The 20,488-nt window shown below is 51.4% G+C and overlaps 1 protein-coding gene across 1 annotated transcript in view; it reads right to left on the bottom strand.

The window, feature by feature from the left end:
• The window catches only part of SF3A2 (splicing factor 3a subunit 2), a 31,891-nt gene that overhangs the window by 10,936 nt on the left and 467 nt on the right, over positions 1 to 20,488 (bottom strand). Inside the window, exons 2-7 of the mRNA XM_066604588.1 lie at positions 7,982 to 8,144; positions 6,755 to 6,826; positions 5,467 to 5,513; positions 5,273 to 5,382; positions 5,144 to 5,193; positions 4,010 to 4,150 (exon numbers count right to left, since the gene is read on the bottom strand). Coding sequence (XP_066460685.1) covers positions 4,010 to 4,150; positions 5,144 to 5,193; positions 5,273 to 5,382; positions 5,467 to 5,513; positions 6,755 to 6,826; positions 7,982 to 8,107 — 546 coding nt within the window. The 5' untranslated portion in view covers positions 8,108 to 8,144. The remainder of the gene's footprint in view (positions 1 to 4,009; positions 4,151 to 5,143; positions 5,194 to 5,272; positions 5,383 to 5,466; positions 5,514 to 6,754; positions 6,827 to 7,981; positions 8,145 to 20,488) is intronic.

Here is a 20,488-nt window from a genome sequence, read left to right on the forward strand (position 1 = left end):
CTATATAGTTCTCAAAGGTCATCTCTGCTGAAAAGGAGACCAATAGGTCTGAGTTTCGCCAGATTTGCGGCACAGAATGACAGTAACAAATGAAAATCTGCTGAAACAGAGATTCCCGCAGCTTCCTAAAATGGCAGAGATGACTTGTGTCACAGCCCCTTTTCCAGGATTTGGGATGTAACCTAAACTGTACCTCTGATGAGGGGCAAAAAGAAAAAAAAAAAAAAAGGTTGTAATTTTTCAGTACAAAAACATCATTTCAGGTAAATAAAGTGATTTGCACTTCTGATGGTTCCAACATAGGCCATCATATAGTTAGTAATCACTTAAATGTTAAAACTAGCCGATTGTCAGACCCATTTATTTAAGTGTTCATATGAACAGCACCAGAAGCTGTTTACTAGGGGTTTCCATGTGTAACTCCATCTTTAGTAACACAGACAGCAAGACAGATTACAGGAAGTATCATTTCATGCTACCTATCTATAGACAGGAGGAGGGAGACAGAAGCAGAGACTCACACAGATCAAACTGCAGCTAAAAGTAACTTATTTAAACCTACTCAAATCACATCTACACTGCTCAGTACTTCTCTACTGTCCTCCATTGTACTGTCGTTGCATGCTACAGCAAGTTAGAGACCAGAATCTGCTGTTTTCTCCATGTGCAGTGCGTAGAAGACATCACAGCAGCAGTCTTCATTCACCAGTTCAGAGAGAACTAGGAATTAAAAATGCAGCCCGCAGAGGGGACAACTGGTGGAAAATTCAGACTACAAGTTGTACAATGGGCCAGATATAGTGATTCCTCATGTGTGCGCGCACACAAAAACTGAAAAGTCAGGTACAATTTAACAATATGGCTATGTGAAAGAGCCTGGATTCCCACATAGATATACCAATGAGATAACAAATCAGTACAACAATCAGATGCCACCTCTCATTTTCAGAGGCCTTTTGGAAAGCTAAAGCATTGTTTGATATGGGTAACTGCATCAGGTTTAATACATCCTCCCTCCATTTTTACAATATATGAACAAATACAAGGGGCAATGAAAACAAGTATATATTATTTTTACGTGAATCTGAATCATTGAAAAAAAATGAGAAAATAAAACGTAATGCTTATTAGTAAATGAATTAAAAACTAATAAAGATAGCAGAGGTCGCTTTAGTCTCAAGCTGGAAGTGTCAAGCACTTATTTTCAGTTATGTTTATAGGAGCCCACCGACACTCTTGCATGATATAAGAAGTCTTTTTGTGAGGCGACCGGTGTGTCCTCAGTAGTTGTGATATTATGTAGATGCGGCTCGGATATTGGACTACATACTTGCTGGAGTACACCGACACTCCTACACGGAGCTTCTGATGAAGAGATGGCCTGTTAGTTTATGCTCTTCTTGGTGTAGGGGTGTTCGCATCTACCTAATATCACAATGGTCTCCTGACAAAAAGAGATGACTTGTTATATCTCCATGCAAGTGTCAGTAGGCTCCTATAAACAGTAAATGTTTGACACTTGCAGCTTCATCTGGGCTAGGGGGTCACTAAAGTGATCTTGGTACCTCTATTAGTTTTTAAATCATTTGAAGGCCGAAATATATTCCTAGTAAGCCGATCAACTGGGTGCCAGCTACGGTTCAGTGGGAGAAGCTGCATATTAGTGTAGTGTACCTGGACACTAGTAGTCCTAGGACATGGGGTCTTAGGCTCTGTTTGCTCAGGGCGACAGCTGTCACACAGGAGAGATGGTCGTTCAGCATGTGGAAGCGGAGCACACCAGATTGCATCCGCCCGCCTCTGTCACAATATACGGGCAGTTTGATTTTTATGCCTACAAAAAGTGAATGATGAACCAATTATTGTTCGACATTCAGTCGCTACCAGCATTAACACTGAACTATTGTCATTGAGATTTCTGTGACGAGCGAGAATCTGAATATTAATAGTTTATTTTAAAAAAGGGCCCCAACTGCAAAGTGTAATAATATTAAACGGATGACCTGATTGGCAGGTCAGCCCAGGAGACCTTGTGGAGGAATAGACACCTGATGAAGTTATGACACAACAAAAACACACAGGCTCATTTACTTATATATTGTCCAGGAGGACTTTGGTCCCATTAGATTTGGCGCTGTGGTGCAATATTGAGATCTATTACCACTTAAACGAGTGAAGCAGGTTTATGCTCCACTTTTATAGGAAAGCATTTATCTATTACTTAGGTTTTTTCAGTGATTTTGTTTATGGATTGTGAAACAACCCGACACCCAGTATTGTCAGTGAAGCCTCTTTTACGTGAATCTAGAAGAACATTAACCCCTTAATGACGCGGCCATCTTTCTGTTTCCATTTTCGTTTTTTCCTCCCCCCTTTAAAAAAATCGTAACTCCTTTATTTATCCATCGACGTCGCTGTATGAGGGCTTGTTTTTTGCGGGACGAGTTGTATTTTTCAATAGTGCTATTTAAAGTACCATATAATGTACTGAAAAACTTTTAAAAAATTCTAAGTGGAGTAAAATGGGAAAAAAAAACGACATTTCGCCATCTTTTAGTGCGTCTTGTTTTTACGGCGCACAAACGGCAACAAAAACGACATGATAACTTTATTCTATGGGTCGGTACGATTACTAGGATACCAAACTTGTATAGTTTTTTTTTCACTATACTCCTCTTTCTTTTTCAAAGACATTAAATTTTTTTCAATTATTTCCTGCGGTCATTTTGTGCGCGCAATAACTTTTTTATTTTTGCGTCGACGTAGTTGAGCGAGGTCTCATTTTTTGCGGGATGTCCTGTAGTTTACGTTGGTACCATTTTGGAATACATACAACTTTTTGATCGCTTTTTGTTGCATTTTTTCTGGGAGACAGGGTAACTAAAAAAGTGCATTTCTGGCGTTCTTTATTTTTTTTTTCGGACGACGTTCACCGTGCGGGAAAAATAATGCGCTACTTTGATAGTTCGGACGTTTACGGACGCGGCGATACCAAATACATATTTTTCATTATTTAGATTTTTTAATAATAGATATGACAAAAGGGGGGTGATTTAAACTTTTACAACTTTTTTTTTTTTTTCAATTAAAAAAAACTTTATTGATTGTTTTTTTTACATTACTTTGAAGTCCCCCTGGGGGACTTTAAGATGCGATGCTTTGATCGCTCCTGCAGTATGACGTAATGCTATAGCATTACGTCATACTGCTTTTTGACAGGCAGTCTATCAAGCCACCCTGTGTGGATGGCTTCATAGGCAGTCTGTTAAGGCAGCCCTGGGGCCTTTCATTAGGCCCCCGGCTACCATGACACCTGCACGGCTCCCCCGATCTCACCGCGGGGGGGCCGTGCGGGACCCCCGAACGTCGTTCGGGGGATTTAAATGCCGCTGTCAGAATTGACAGCGGCATTTAAATGGTTAATAGCCGCTCGCGGCCGCTCGCGGCTATTGCCCGCGGGTGTCAGCTGTTATAAGCAGCTGACGCCCACACTGTATGAAGAGAGGTTGCATCGCAACCTCTTTTCATACATACCCCGCAGCCACAGGACGTACCGGTACGTCCTTGGTCGTGAAGGGGTTAAAGGGACCCGGTCACCAGACTCCACGGGATCTGTCTTGACAGGAGTTTATGGTGCTCATAGCTGGCGACAGGCTTAAGTAGATCTAAAGTGTTTGCAGGTTTATGAAAAGACAGCCTTATTGAAGCAGATCTATCAGTAGGATAAGACTACAGGTCTGACGACTTATTACACCAAACAGCAAAATAAATATATTGTACTGTTTGAGTAACAGCTCAGAACGAAAAAGTAATTTATGAGCCCAAAACTAGCGCTTCATGTCACCAACAACTGAGGACCACTGTTATATATGCCTGTACACCCAACAGGTAAGAGGCATATTATTTTGTGTCCTTTGATATGATAACTTAGTGGACCTGCCTTAAATAGGGTGGCATATTGTGCGTTTAATCTCTACAGAAATTTGGTTAAGGATAGAAAACTAAAAACCTTAAAAGCAATGGTTTCATAGGGTTCTGCTGCCATTAAAAGGTATTGCCATCGTCTGTCTGGAGGTTCAATCCTCTGCTCATAAGCGGACATAAATCGGTGTCTCGGCATGATGGTCTCCGCTATCTCTGGATAATCAATCTGAAAGAAAATGGCAGAATATAAGATTTTAAAAGCAGTGTTCCATTCTCAGCAGGTTATCCCCTATCCACAGGGAATAACCTGCTGATCGATGTAGGGGTCTTGAACTTGGTATGGCATTATACTGTATTTACCATGCTTTGTATTAACCCTTTGCAATCCAATTTTGGATTTAGGGTTTCCTAGGGGGGGCTCTCTCTTTCTGCCATTATACAATGGTGCCATCTGCTGGCTAGGACCAGTACTGCGGTAGGTGACATGCTGGAGAGGCCCCTGACAACAGAGCGGCCAGTAATCTACAGTAAGAATATCTGGCCGGATGTCTTCCGACATTGGATCTGTACAGCCTTTAATCAGAATGTCTTTAGACGTCAGACAGTGGATTGGAAAGGGTTAAGACGTGCCACAGCTCCATACACAGCATATACTGTGGATGTTTATATATGTCCTAATTGTATAGGGCATATACAGTTAGGATATATAGAGATGTATGGCTAACAGGAAGGGATTAATGAATATAACTTTTTAAACCCTTCTGACATGTCAGACGTTTTGATCAGTGGAGTTGCTAGAATGAACAAGTAGAAGTGTTCACGTGAGCACTATGCCCATCCACTGTCGTCGACAAGTGCAGTACAGACTTCAGAGACTTTCTACGGAGCCTGTACACCGCTCTGAGCAAAGCCGGAAACAGATGGATGGGCACAACGCTCAGATGACTCAATCAATGGGGGGGGGGGGGGTCTCAGCACTTGGACCCCATTAATCAAAACCTCTGACATATCAGAAATTTTTAAAACGTTTAGTTACCCCTTTGGGAGTGAAACAGTTAAAATAGCCAACGCGCACTTACTGATGATTCACAGGAGAGGTCATGTAGAAACATTTTATTCCCGAAAAATGAAAAACCCATTATATAGTAAGGGCATGAATCTGTCAGGTGAAGAAAAACCAAGGGGGCGAGAACAAAACACAAACCATAAGAAGAGTTACCTGGAATAGCAGAGACTGTTGGCCACTTTCAGAATCTCTTTGCTTTGTTACTGTAATTGAAAATGGAAGAAATTAGGAATCTAAACACATAATGAATGCAGACGGTCAAACAGCATTATAGTCTCCTACCTTTATAACCAGGGCGTCCAATCTTCACAAACTTTTTCACTTCAACCTTCACCTTTTCTGGGGCTGGTTGTGCTGGGGCTTCTTTGGCTTCTTTAGCCGCACGCCGAGCCCTAAATACAGAAAGAATGCGAGCTGAACTTCCATCATCATCCTCAAACCCAACGCTTATCTCCAAGAACACAAGAGCAACTTACAAATTGGTCTGATGCTTCTTTCCTTGTGTATGTGCCAGATAACTGCCCTAGGGAGACATTAAAAGACATGAATTAATGACACAGAACGGTTTATTCAAGAGGTCTTTTGGTGATGGACCATTTTCTGCCTCATTGCCTCTTACCCTAGGATAAAAGGAAACCTCTGGAGAAAGGGCTCGCTCATGTATGACCACCCACCTCAGTGACTGAGTGCCTTCTCGCATCTACTGATCCAAGTAGCTATAAGGGCTGGCTAGGAGCACGCCAAACACAATGTGGGGGATCCATGCTTATATATGTATTAGTCATGTATATAGTCCTTACCCTCCACAATGGCTGCAACTTCTTTCCCCATTCTATAGTGGGAAGAGATGTTCTACAGACTAAAAATACTCCCATGAGATACTCCGCATACTGAGAAATGGAACTTTCAGGGGTGTGGTAGAAATACAGAAAGTGTTAGACTAATGTGGAGCAAAATAGTTGTGACACTACAAGGAAAAGCAGGCTTAGAGTAGAGACATAGACCCCAGGACACCTTAGTGTAGTATTACAGGCAATGTGTCAGCAGAAAAATTACACACTGTAATAATCAAGTTTTATGTTAAAAGTATTTTTTCAAGGACTTTCGTGATTTTTTTTTGGGAGGTCATGATCTACATTAAAAGAAATTATAAAATTCTTCCTGATCTGTAGAGGAAGCTTTGCAGGAGTCATCTCACTGACATCACAGGCAGGATTACACTGAGAGGTGACACCTATATGTAGATAAAACAGGACCCACTAGTCACAATAGTCACAGCTCACCTCCTCCCCCTCCCTGTACAATGACAACTAATCCTAATACTAGTCTGATACTTCCTAATCCGTAGAGAAAGGTTTGCAGCAGCCATCTCGCTGACATCACAGGCAGGATTACACAGAGAGGTGACACCTATATGTAGATAACACAAGATCCACCATTCCCAACAGGTGATGCTACAGCTCACCTCCTCCGCCTCCACACCCAATGACTTGTGTACAACGTACATAACATGCTTAGAACAGTCTCCCGTAGAGGTTAACAGATCCTCTCTAGCTCATTGTGTGAATGGCCCATGACTTCTGCTATAAAATCTCTCTAAATGTTGTCATCTGTCAGACAAGATGGCTGCCCCCAGTGTCGCGTACAGACAATAGTATTAAACAAATCAGAAAATTAAAATGGAATGTGTCACTATGTAGTTTTAATTAGTAAACAATTTAGGCGATCTATTCCCTCTGGGTTATGGGGCTCAGACAACCTTACCTCATTATTGTGCAGAGTAAGACACAGCTTGCATTCATATGAACCCAAGTGATTCTTCATAAAATAGGGGTCCTATGAAATAAGGGAAGAACAGAAATTGAACAGTTTAGAAAAACAGTCTGAATTACAAGACACAAACTGCGCCTTCTTAAACTAATCCCTGCTGGATTTTTATCACTTTTATCTAACCAGGTCAAACTTTTTTGCCAAAACAAAGTAATAAGTACTGACATAAAGCTAAAAGATTTTCAGGAGAACCTATTGGGCGGTACGAACCCAGGAGGGGTATACACATGATCCCAGCGTGGCGCTGTCTATAACTCAGAGCTCCGTCTGGGATGTGCCGTGGCAGCATGAACACCTGACAGGTTAACAATGCTTCATACCCTTAAGAGCTTAGTAAACTGATGAGTTACTACATGTTTCATAATCCTTTTGCTTTTTACATAACGCTGGTTGTGAACAAGATTCACCCAAATTTAAAACTGCCTAATTACAAAAGCAGCACAATGTCTTACGCACATTCACATGGAGGGAACTCTGAGGATTTTCAGCAGCAGAATTCACCCCTTCAATTGAAAAACTAAAATTTCCTGCGAATCTGAGTCAAAAGGTGCGGATCCACACCAAAATCCGCAGTCCAAAATAGTAAGGCCTCATGTCCACGGCATAAATCCATTTACAAAATCTATGTGGGTCTCCTGCACGTGCGTTCCGCACCCATAGGGAATCATTCGGCACCCGCAGGTAATTAAATACCCGCGGATGTCATTTACCCTTGGCGTGCGGATTGCACCCGCGGGAAAACAACCGCAACATGCTTTATTTTTATGCAGTCTTCCCGCACAGTTGGCTACCATTGAAGCCCCTGCCGCGGACCGCGGGAAAGCAGGAGTTTAAAAAAAAAAAAAAAAAGGCATGGAGCATGCGCGTGGCACGCCGCCAGCGTCCCGGGCGGATCCGCCGTGCAGAAGAAAGAAGATCCGGCCGCGACAGAGGAGAGCTCTGCAGCGTTCAGACAGGCGAGTATCATGTATTTTTTGGCCTCAAGTCTGCGGGCCACGTGGGATCTGCACGGGGAAACCTGCGGGCTCGTGGACATGAGGCCTAGGCATGCGTTCACTTGTAGCCTATCTAATGGCACAAAGTAAGCCTCTCTGCAGCACTACCGTTACCTTACTAACATGAGAGGACAGTGTGGCTGCTGTGCAGGTTTTATGTCCGCACCTTGTTGATGTCGATAGTCTCCAACGCCAGCTGTCTGAGACGTTCCCTTCTGTCCCGGTTGCTCTCAGATGCGGAGGCGACTCCTCCGCTGCCAGTCTTCCCACCAGCTCGGTGTTGGAAATCCATGGTTGGCTGGTTTTGGGGGACACGCTAAGAAAGACACCTAGGTGAAAACACAAAAAAATTGTTTCAAATCATTCCATATTCATGGACGCATATCAAACAATCTCCTACATATGGTAACATATATGTTTATCATCCCGGCCCTGTAGGACACCAACACACGGTATGCAACGTATTACAACGCCACAAAATACCACAAACCTAAGGAACGCACAAACGAGAAAAAAACGGGAATTTTTCTTACCGATAATTCCCTTTCTTGAAGGCATCATGACAGCATACGCTGGAGGTTGCTCAGCTGCTGACCTGATAGGACAGGAAAAGGCAGAGCATAAAAGAAACCTCCCCTCCACCAAACACCAGTGCGTTCCAAATAACCACAGTGACAGAATACTTAACCAGAAGGTGTGTTTTTATTGACATCACACACCTCAGACAAAGAAACATAAGCACACATTACCTCATGTGTTGGACAGAATAAGGGTAACCATGTCAGTAGGGGGGGAAAAAGCCCGTATGCTGTCATGATGCCTTCAAGAAAGGGAATTATCGGTAAGAAAAATTCCCGTTTTCCCTTCGACATCATGACAGCATACATCTGGAGGAAAACCAAATAACTGGCATGGGCTTTTTTAGGGAGGGATTACCGCTTGGAGCACCTTCCTACCGAAGGTTGCGTCCTGACTACATTTAAAGTCCAGCCTGTAGTGTTTAATAAAAGTATGGCCAGAAGTCCACGTGGCTGCGTTACAAATCTGCTCGATTGACGCGTGCGCTCTTTCTGCCCAAAAAGATGCCACCGCTCTTGTCGAGTGGGCCTTCAATCCTTCTGGAGGAGGGATGCCCTTGGCCTTGTAAGCCTCCTGGACCGCTCTCCTGAGCCACCGGGCGATTGCATCTTTAGAAGCGGCCCTTCCTTTGGCCTGCCCCTGAAATTGAACGAAAAGTTTATCAGACTTTCTGAAACTTTCCGTTGCCTCAAGGTACGCTAGTACAGCTCTTTTGACATCTAGATTATGGAGCTTCTGCTCCTTTTCGTTTTTAAAATCTTGGCAGAAGGCTGGAATAACTATTGGCTGGCCTCTGTGGAAATCTGACAAGACTTTAGGCTGAAAGGACGGGTCTAAAGAAAATACCATTTTGTCTGGGTGAATAGTCATATATGGGGCCCTTCGTGAGAGGGCCTGGATTTCACCCACACGTCTAGCCGACGTGACTGCCACAGGGAGGGCTACCTTATACGTCAGCAAGGCGATGGATAGATCTCTAATAGGTTCAAAAAGGGGGATCGCAGAAGGCCTGAAGGACTATGGTCAGATCCCAAGGGGGTGCCGTAAGCCTTGTAAATGGATGCAATCTACTTGCCCCTCTAAGAAATCTCCTAATCCACCTGTGCTCCGCAAGCGCGAGATCAAAGAATGCCCCCAAAGCCGCAACTTGGACTTTGAGGGTATTCGGACTCAACCCTTTATCCAGGCCCGCCTGGAGAAAATCTAGGATTTTACGGATGTCTGGCTGATCTAACTGCTGGATGTCCTGGCCCATCCACTCTGAGAATTTTTTCCAGACTTTGGAATAGATCTTTTTTGTCGAGGGTTTAAGGCTCTCGCTAATAGTGGAAATTACGTTAGGAGAAAGACCCTTCCCCAAGAATTTTACCCGTTCAAGATCCAGGCCGTAAGCCTGAACATGTGAACCTCCGGGTAGAGAAGAGGGCCCTGCAGCAATAGGTCCGGTCTTGGTGGAAGGTGGAAAGGCTCTCCTACTGACAGAGATCTCAGGAGGGGAAACCAAGGTCTTTTGGGCCAATAAGGTGCTACCAGAATTACTGGCAGGCTTGACCGCAGTAATTTCCTTAGTAGGAGCGGAATTAATGGTAAAGGGGGGGGAAAGCGTACGCCAAGTCCCAAACCCAGGGGTGAGAGAGAGCGTCCGTGCCCAAGGCCTGTTTCTCCGCGCCTCGGGGAAAAGAAAGCCGGCACTTGGCATTTGCGCTTGACGCAAATAGGTCTATTTCCGGTACCCCCCATTTCGTCACGAGCAGGCTGAACACCTCGGGAGGGAGTTCCCACTCTCCTGGGTCCACTTTCTTCCTGGTTAGAAAGTCCGCGGCTGAATTCTCGGCTCCTTTTATGTGAAAGGCCGACAGTGACTTGGTTGTGAGTTCCGCCCACTGAAGGATCCTTCCCGCCAACTGCTGCAGTAGAGGATTCCTGGTGGTACCCTGGTGGCGAATGAGTGACACTGTCGTCATATTATCTGAAAAGATCCTCACATGCTTCATCCCTAAGAGCGATTGCAGGCTACGTAGGGATTTCCACACCGCATTAAGTTCTCTAAAGTTAGATGAACCAGATCTCTCATGAGCGTCCCAAGTACCCTGTATATGACCGCCTTCAAAGTGGGCCCCCCACCCTTTGGCGCTGGCATCTGTTGTGATTATTATTGCAGGGTCCAAGTTCCATTCGGATGCCCGTGACAGATTGTCCGATGACAACCACCAGCGGAGTGAAGATCTGGCTTTAGCAGAAATAGAGATTGTCTGGTCAAGTGAGGACTGTAACTTGTCCCAATTCTGAAGGATTAGTGACTGGAGACCGCGACTATGGAACTGAGCCCAGGGAACCACGCCAATACACGAAGTCATTAGTCCCAGGATCCGCATTGCGTCTTTTACTGTTACTCTAGGTTTTCTATATAGAGTGGAACATTCCTCCAAGATAAGCTGTTTCCTTAGAGGAGGAAGGGACGAATTTTGGAGACTGGAATCCAGAATGACTCCCAGGAATTTTTTCCTGGTTTCTGGTTCCATGTTGGATTTTAGATCATTAATAATCAAACCCAGGTCCTTAAACAGTTGAAGCGTGGAACCCAAGTGCGACCTCAGAATAGTCGGGGAATCTGCCACCAACAGGAAGTCGTCCAAGTAAGGGACGATAATAATCCCACGATTGCGCAAAAAGGCAACAATTTCTATCACCACCTTGGAAAAAATCCGCGGAGCGGAGGAAATTCCAAATGGGAGGCAAATAAACTGAAAGTGACAGATTTCCCCTTCCATTCTCAGCGCAAACCTCAGGAACTTTTGCGAGTTGGCGTAAATAGGGATGTGAAAGTAAGCATCCTTTAGGTCAATTGTAGCCATTACATTATCCCTGGCAATTAGGGGAGTTGCAGTTCTGATAGTCTCCATTTTAAATTTCCTATACTCAATGAATTTATTCAGTTCTTTGAGGTTAATTATTGTGCGGTGGGAACCAGAAAAAGGGGGGAATAAAATCCCTTCCCCCGTTCCTTCTTGGGGACGGGGATAATCGCGCCAAGATCCAGCAGGTTCTGTACACCTCTCAACAGAGCCTGCTCTAGGACTGGAGACTGGATTGAGGTTACAATAAATCTGTCAGGGGGGCGAGATTCTAGTTCGATCTTGTACCCCTCCGCCACCAGGTGTAGCACCCACTCGTTAGTCGTTATGTTACGCCAACTAGTGGCAAAACGAGCCAGTCTACCGCCCACCGGGCACGAAGATGCGGGCTGAGGGACAACAACAAGTCTTACCCCTTCCACCCTTCGGATAAGACCATCTTCCGGTCTTCCCTTTCCCAGCGTATGTAGACGAGGGATGTGGAGTGAAGGGTCTCTTAGGCGTTCTGATGGCTGGCAGTCCCTGGTTCTTGTCAGCTGCTTTTTCCAGCAGGCGATCCAGGTCCAGTCCAAAAATGCGTGCGCCCCGAAAGGGTAGGGTACACAGCTTGTTTTTGGATGTTAAGTCCCCCGACCACTCCTTTACCCAGACTGCCCTTCTGGCGGTGTTGGATAGGGCTGCCATGCGAGCTCCGAAGAGGACAGTTTCCATACAGGCATCCGCCAGAAACCCTGTTGCCATCTGTAGCAGAGGGATGCCGCTCGCAAACTCTTCCCTGGAGGCTTTTTGGTCAATTAGGGACGCGAGCTGATCCAGCCAGACCGCCATGGAGCGAGCCACAGAAGTGGCCGCGATATTGGATTTTATAATAAGGCTGGACGTGGACCAGGCCTTACGCATGGTTATGTCCACTTTATTGTCCAAGGAGTCCTTTAAGTGCGACGTATCTTCAAATGGTAATCCAGACTTCCTGGACACCATAGCGATAGCCGCATCTACTTTCGGCATTTCGTCCAGAAACGCCACCTCGTCTCCCGCAAATAAAAGGCGCTCCTTGAACTCCCTAGGGATTAGCGGAGCCTGATCCACACAATCCCACTGAGTGTGGCATTTACAGGAAACGAAGATTTCCGTTGTGGAAGCAATCCCGCAAACATATCGTCTTGCCCCGTGCGGGGTTGCTGCACATCTTCCTCCACCTGCATGGTTCTACGTACAGCTTTTAAAAGTTGATCCATGTCAGCGGTGGAAAAAAGGTACTTTTTCTCCTCCTGCAACACTTCCCCAAGATTATCAAACTCCAAATCTTCCGTCATGTCAGAGTCGGACTCTGACACAGCCGGAGCAGACCTTCGTGTAACCCCTGAGGGCCCAGGTTGGAGGTCCGAGAGGGAGGACTGAACTTCCCGGACGACCGACCAAATTTCGGACATAAGGGAAGATTTTTCCTCCTGCAGAACTTTTGCAGAACAAACGGCACATAATGTTTTGGTATAGGAGTCGTCGAGTTTGGCCAAGCACACTGGACACTTTTTACTCCTCCTCCTAGCCTCCCTAGGTTTTTGAGTATCCCTGTCCTGAAATGACAAGGGAGAACTCTGGTAGTAAGGAAGTGTATGTAGTGCAGGTGTCTGTAGGTTGGCCCACTGGACCAATTCCAGTTTCGAGATTCTCTGGGTCCTCTCTGGCCGACATCCTGCGCTTGTGAGATCAACTCCTGTACTTAGGATCGATTCCCCGGCGTGAAGAATGCTTCCCTGGTGCAGAGGAGCTTTAAAAATTGAATCCGGCGCCAGCCCACGCCCACTTTCAGATAGGCCACGCCCCCTTGCGGAGCGTCTGACGTCACTCCCGGTGCTCCGCCGAGGCCACGCCCCCTGGAGGAATGCTGCTGCTCGCCCCTGGACCCAGAGATGGCGGCGGCCGCCTAAATGACGGCCGCAGTGGTGCCGGAAAGCCCGTACTTGGACCCAGGCCCACGCAGTCCCCGGTTAGCTCCCAGATGAGGTACTTCCCACTGGGGCAACCGGGGCTGCCAGGAGAGATGCCGCCGCTCACCGGTAAGCCCTGGAACCTCCGGCATGGGACAGCATCGCTGGAGCTCTGCCGCTGCTGTCCTGAAGGGACAGGAAAAGCACTGGTGTTTGGTGGAGGGGAGGTTTCTTTTATGCTCTGCCTTTTCCTGTCCCATCAGGTCAGCAGGTGAGCAACCTCCAGATGTATGCTGTCATGATGTTGAAGGGAAAGTATGTTATTTTAAACTACGTTTGACCAACCATACTCCGAGTACGTCCAGCAATACTTTGTTCTTGTATATAAAGCCTACATCGTCGGACGGCTGCAACGTGGCACGGACCGCCCAGTACAGGAACTCATAGGGCTTTATCAGAACTGAAACTGTGGAGTTCTGACATAAAAAGGCACTTTGTAAAACAACAAATTACCAAGTTGCGAGACCCCCAAGAAACAGCGGTGCGCCCAGCAGTTCCTCTTAGTGTCGGCTTTGGCTGATGTCAGGAAATTTGCATTTTTTTTCCCCATTGAGTATTGCTTGCAAATAACTCTTTCTACTCTTATTGGGTCTCCTTAATGAGAACTCCCGAACTTGTTCATAAGCACAAATGTATAGCACCATAGTACATCTGTAATGTCTGTCCCATGAGGAGTAGCGCAGCTCACGTATACCTCTATAACTGGGGACAGAGACCGCCTGAACCCGTGCGGCGCGGCTTTGGTCACACTTTATTACACGTTACCTCTACAGACCCTACGCCTTTAAAAGCAGGTCAGTCTATTCATTCTGACCTCCACCAATACACATGCCCGCCCGGCTCCCACCAAGCAGCGGGGAGGCCACGTGCCCGCCCGGCTCCCACCAAGCAGCGGGGAGGCCACGTGCCCGCCCGGCTCCCACCAAGCAGAAGTACACAGCGACCAGCAGGGAGGACAGAGAGTTTTATAGCACTGCAAGCATGTAGAAAGATAAAGTCCTAGGTGGCGGCTCACTGGTGTCCAGGCTTTAGTACAGCAGATCTAGTGGATGCCACAGAAGTCTATGCTACAGAATATTAGCTGGGACTACACAGATTATTTCTAGCGCAACCTTCAACTTTTAACTGTGAGACTACAGCTGCCATCTGGGTGACAGCGAGCGACAGGCAACTGAACGTCCTCCCTTAAAGGGGTTGTCCCACGCCGAAACAGTTTTTTTTTTTTTCAACCCCCCCCCCCCCCCCCCCCCCCGTTCGGCGCAAGACAACCCCGATGCAGGGACTTAAAAAAAAATCCGCACAGCGCTTACCTGAATCCCCGCGCTCCGGTGACTTCTTACTTACCGGTTGAAGATGGCCGCCGGGATCTTCTCCCTCGGTGGACCGCAGGGCTTCTGTGCGGTCCATTGCCGATTCCAGCCTCCTGATTGGCTGGAATCGGCACGTGACGGGGCGGAGCTACACGGAGCCGGCATCCTGCACGAGCGGCCCCATTGAGAAAAGAAGAAGACCCGGACTGCGCAAGTGCGTCTAATTTGGCCATTAGACGCCGAAAATTAGTCGGCTCCGTGGAAACAAGGACGCTAGCAACGGAGCAGGTAAGTGAAAAACTTTTGTATGGCTCATAATTAATGCACAATGTACATTACAAAGTGCATTAATATGGCCATACAGAAGTGTATAGACCCACTTGCTGCCGCGGGACAACCCCTTTAAGCAGCAGCAGTCACACCATAGTAAAATCTGTGAAGTTGAGCTACAAAAAGCATCCAGTCGCCCCATCCTAGAACCCCAAGACACCGCTATCCCTTTCCCAGCTTGCATCAACAGTATCAGCACTTTCACACCACCTTAGGACTCATTTGTGTAGGAGCCTCCATTGCAGAATTCCTCTCCAATCCAGGATAAAATAGAGCATGTAGCAGCAGTCCATCCCAGAAAATGCTAGGGGGCGTGACCTAAGCCGGACTGGCTCCATTAAAGTCTGCTTGGTGGCATCATAAGACGGTGCCGTTCCAGCCAGGAAGTCTGTTTTCCTGCTTCCAGAACAGAGCCGACTCTCTGGACGTGTCATGTCTGATACACGTGGCAGAGCGGTTGTCCAGGGTGTATAATTTGTAGGCAAACGTCCCCCACGACAATCAATAATATACCAGCCAATACTTATCTCACTGCGGGGCTCCTCTGTGACATATTGTTTACAGGCTGCTGCAGCCAATGACAGCTCAGCAATAGATAGCCAAGCTCTGTCATTGGCTGCAGCAGCACGTGACATCCCATGAAACAACTGCTGCAGCCTGTAAACAATATGTCACATAGGAGACCTGGAGCTGCCGCCGGGAGACTTGTGAGAAGCATTAGCTGGTTTATTTTTGCCACAGAGAACCTGTTTACAAATTAAAGGGGTTTTCTGGACAATTACTATTGATAACCTGAAAATAGCCATCAATAGTTACTAATCAGGGACCGGCCGCTCAGGATCCTGGCAGTCAGCGGATCGCCTGGCCCGCTGTCTGTGCGATGCAGCCAGATGTTGTCATCACTGCTGGCGGCGTCAGAGGGCTTTGTTTCAATCAATGGGAGTGTGGACTCCTATTACACTTCCAGCTCTGACCACCGGGTGTCAGAGCTGAAGAGCTGGGAGTGTAACAAGAGACTTCAGGGGGAATGACGCTGGGCGACTGGCTGATCCACAACGGCGGTCGCTGGCGATTATCTGCACACGTTAGGTCATCAACAGAATTTACCCAGTAAACCCCTTTAATAACTCAGACAACCCCTTAAAATATCTGCCCCGGTGTGTTCACATGTGGCCGTAGGGTGCAGCAAAGCCCAGCTTTACAGGGAGGTTTGGGCTGTTGCTTGTTAAAAACAGAAGACGTTCACCATATAAATCGGGACAGAAAACACGCGGTACAACCTGCGGAGGAGCGGCGGCACGCCGGCGGCTTGTGGGTGGTTATGCAATAAGGGGCACTGCCGCTACTTTGGAATATATGGTTTGGGTAGAGGCCACTTCTAGCGGCTCCGTCAGATCAGAACAAGCATTAAAGGATTGCTCCCCAACTCCAGTCCTCAGGGACCACCAGCAGGTCATGTTTTCTGGATTTCCCCAGTATTGCACAGGTGATGTAATTATTGTCAGTGCCTCACACATTGCCACAGGGGTTCTTACCATAGGATATCCTGAAAACATGGCCTGTTGGTGGTCCCTGAGGCCTGGAGTTGGGGACCCCTGCATTAAAGGATTGTTTTGTGTCCATGCCCTAAGACCAGCGCCACATCCACCCCTGACCCGAGGGGCCATCGCCCCCTAAGACCAGCGCCACATCCACCCCTGACCCGAGGGGCCATCGCCCCCTAAGACCAGCGCCACATCCACCCCTGACCCGAGGGGCCATCGCCCCCTAAGACCAGCGCCACATCCACCCCTGACCCGAGGGGCCAGCGCCCCTAAGACCAGCACCACATCCACCCCTGACCCGAGGGGCCAGCTCCCCCTAAGACCAGCGCCACATCCACCCGTGACCCGAGGGGCCAGCGCCCCCTAAGACCAGCGCCACATCCACCCGTGACCCGAGGGGCCAGCGCCCCCTAAGACCAGCGCCACATCCACCCGTGACCCGAGGATCCAGCGCCCCGTGAGACCAGCGCCACATCCACCCGTGACCCGAGGATCCAGCGCCCCGTGAGACCAGCGCCACATCCACCCCTGACCCGAGGGGCCAGCACCCACTAAGACCAGCGCCACATCCACCCCTGACCCGAGGGGCCAGCGCCCACTAAGACCAGCGCCACATCCACCCCTGACCCGAGGGGCCAGCGCCCACTAAGACCAGCGCCACATCCACCCGTGACCCGAGGGGCCAGCGCCCCCTAAGACCAGCGCCACATCCACCCCTGACCCGAGGGGCCAGCGCCCCCTAAGACCAGCGCCACATCCACCCCTGACCCGAGGGGCCAGCGCCCCCTAAGACCAGCGCCACATCCACCCCTGACCCGAGGGGCCAGCGCCCCCTAAGACCAGCGCCACATCCACCCGTGACCCGAGGGTCAAGCGCCCCCTAAGACCAGCGCCACATCCACCCGTGACCCGAGGGTCCAGCGCCCCCTAAGACCAGCGCCACATCCACCCCTGACCCGAGGGTCCAGCGCCCCCTAAAACCAGCGCCACATCCACCCGTGACCCGAGGGGCCAGCGCCCCCTAAGACCAGCGCCACATCCACCCGTGACCCGAGGGTCCAGCGCCCCCTAAGACCAGCGCCACATCCACCCCTGACCCGAGGGGCCAGCGCCCCCTAAGACCAGCGCCACATCCACCCCTGACCCGAGGGGCCAGCGCCCCCTAAGACCAGCGCCACATCCACCCCTGACCCGAGGGGCCAGCGCCCCCTAAGACCAGCGCCACATCCACCCCTGACCCGAGGGGCCAGCGCCCCCTAAGACCAGCGCCACATCCACCCCTGACCCGAGGGGCCAGCGCCCACTAAGACCAGCGCCACATCCACCCGTGACCCGTGGGGCCAGCGCCCCCTAAGACCAGCGCCACATCCACCCCTGACCCGAGGGGCCAGCGCCCCCTAAGACCAGCGCCACATCCACCCCTGACCCGAGGGGCCAGCGCCCCCTAAGACCAGCGCCACATCCACCCCTGACCCGAGGGGCCAGCGCCCCCTAAGACCAGCGCCACATCCACCCCTGACCCGAGGGGCCAGCGCCCCCTAAGACCAGCGCCACATCCACCCCTGACCCGAGGGGCCAGCGCCCCCTAAGACCAGCGCCACATCCACCCCTGACCCGAGGGGCCAGCGCCCCCTAAGACCAGCGCCACATCCACCCCTGACCCGAGGGGCCAGCGCCCCCTAAGACCAGCGCCACATCCACCCCTGACCCGAGGGGCCAGCGCCCCCTAAGACCAGCGCCACATCCACCCCTGACCCGAGGGTCCAGCGCCCCCTAAAACCAGCGCCACATCCACCCGTGACCCGAGGGTCCAGCGCCCCCTAAGACCAGCGCCACATCCACCCGTGACCCGAGGGTCCAGCGCCCCCTAAGACCAGCGCCACATCCACCCGTGACCCGAGGGTCCAGCGCCCCCTAAGACCAGCGCCACATCCACCCGTGACCCGAGGGTCCAGCGCCCCCTAAGACCAGCGCCACATCCACCCGTGACCCGAGGGTCCAGCGCCCCCTAAGACCAGCGCCACATCCACCCCTGACCCGAGGGGCCAGCGCCCCCTAAGACCAGCGCCACATCCACCCCTGACCCGAGGGGCCAGCGCCCCCTAAGACCAGCGCCACATCCACCCCTGACCCGAGGGGCCAGCGCCCCCTAAGACCAGCGCCACATCCACCCCTGACCCGAGGGGCCAGCGCCCCCTAAGACCAGCGCCACATCCACCCCTGACCCGAGGGGCCAGCGCCCACTAAGACCAGCGCCACATCCACCCGTGACCCGTGGGGCCAGCGCCCCCTAAGACCAGCGCCACATCCACCCCTGACCCGAGGGGCCAGCGCCCCCTAAGACCAGCGCCACATCCACCCCTGACCCGAGGGGCCAGCGCCCCCTAAGACCAGCGCCACATCCACCCCTGACCCGAGGGGCCAGCGCCCCCTAAGACCAGCGCCACATCCACCCCTGACCCGAGGGGCCAGCGCCCCCTAAGACCAGCGCCACATCCACCGGTCACCCGAGGGTCCAGCGCCCCCTAAGACCAGCGCCACATCCACCCCTGACCCGAGGGTCCAGCGCCCCCTAAAACCAGCGCCACATCCACCCGTGACCCGAGGGTCCAGCGCCCCCTAAGACCAGCGCCACATCCACCCGTGACCCGAGGGTCCAGCGCCCCCTAAGACCAGCGCCACATCCACCCGTGACCCGAGGGTCCAGCGCCCCCTAAGACCAGCGCCACATCCACCCGTGACCCGAGGGGCCAGCGTCCCCTAAGACCAGCGCCACATCCACCCGTGACCCGAGGGTCCAGCGCCCCCTAAGACCAGCGCCACATCCACCCGTGACCCGCGGGGCCAGCGCCCCCTAAGACCAGCGCCACATCCACCCGTGACCCGAGGGGCCAGCGCCCCCTAAGACCAGCGCCACATCCACCCGTGACCCGAGGGGCCAGCGCCCCCTAAGACCAGCGCCACATCCACCCGTGACCCGAGGGGCCAGCGCCACATCCAACCTTGACCGGGGGGCCAGCGCCCCGTAAGACCAGCGCCACATCCACCCGTGACCCGAGGGGCCAGCGCCCCCTAAGACCAGCGCCACATCCACCCGTGACCCGAGGGGCCAGCGCCCCCTAAGACCAGCGCCACATCCACCCGTGACCCGAGGGGCCAGCGCCCCCTAAGACCAGCGCCACATCCACCCCTGACCCGAGGGGCCAGCGCCCCCTAAGACCAGCGCCACATCCACCCCTGACCCGAGGGGCCAGCGCCCCCTAAGACCAGCGCCACATCCACCCCTGACCCGAGGGGCCAGCGCCCCCCAAGACCAGCGCCACATCCACCCCTGACCCGAGGGGCCAGCGCCCCCTAAGACCAGCGCCACATCCACCCCTGACCCGAGGGGCCAGCGCCCCCTAAGACCAGCGCCACATCCACCCCTGACCCGAGGGGCCAGCGCCCACTAAGACCAGCGCCACATCCACCCGTGACCCGAGGGGCCAGCGCCCCCTAAGACCAGCGCCACATCCACCCCTGACCCGAGGGGCCAGCGCCCCCTAAGACCAGCGCCACATCCACCCCTGACCCGAGGGGCCAGCGCCCCCTAAGACCAGCGCCACATCCACCCCTGACCCGAGGGGCCAGCGCCCCCTAAGACCAGCGCCACATCCACCCCTGACCCGAGGGGCCAGCGCCCCCTAAGACCAGCGCCACATCCACCCCTGACCCGAGGGGCCAGCGCCCCCTAAGACCAGCGCCACATCCACCGGTCACCCGAGGGTCCAGCGCCCCCTAAGACCAGCGCCACATCCACCCGTGACCCGAGGGTCCAGCGCCCCCTAAGACCAGCGCCACATCCACCCGTGACCCGCGGGGCCAGCGCCCCCTAAGACCAGCGCCACATCCACCCGTGACCCGAGGGGCCAGCGCCCCCTAAGACCAGCGCCACATCCACCCGTGACCCGAGGATCCAGCGCCCACTAAGACCAGCGCCACATCCACCCGTGACCCGAGGGGCCAGCGCCCCCTAAGACCAGCGCCACATCCACCCCTGACCCGAGGGTCCAGCGCCCCCTAAG

The sequence above is a fragment of the Eleutherodactylus coqui genome, chromosome 5 (genome assembly GCF_035609145.1).
Source record: "Eleutherodactylus coqui strain aEleCoq1 chromosome 5, aEleCoq1.hap1, whole genome shotgun sequence".
Taxonomy (NCBI): Eukaryota; Metazoa; Chordata; class Amphibia; order Anura; family Eleutherodactylidae; genus Eleutherodactylus; species Eleutherodactylus coqui.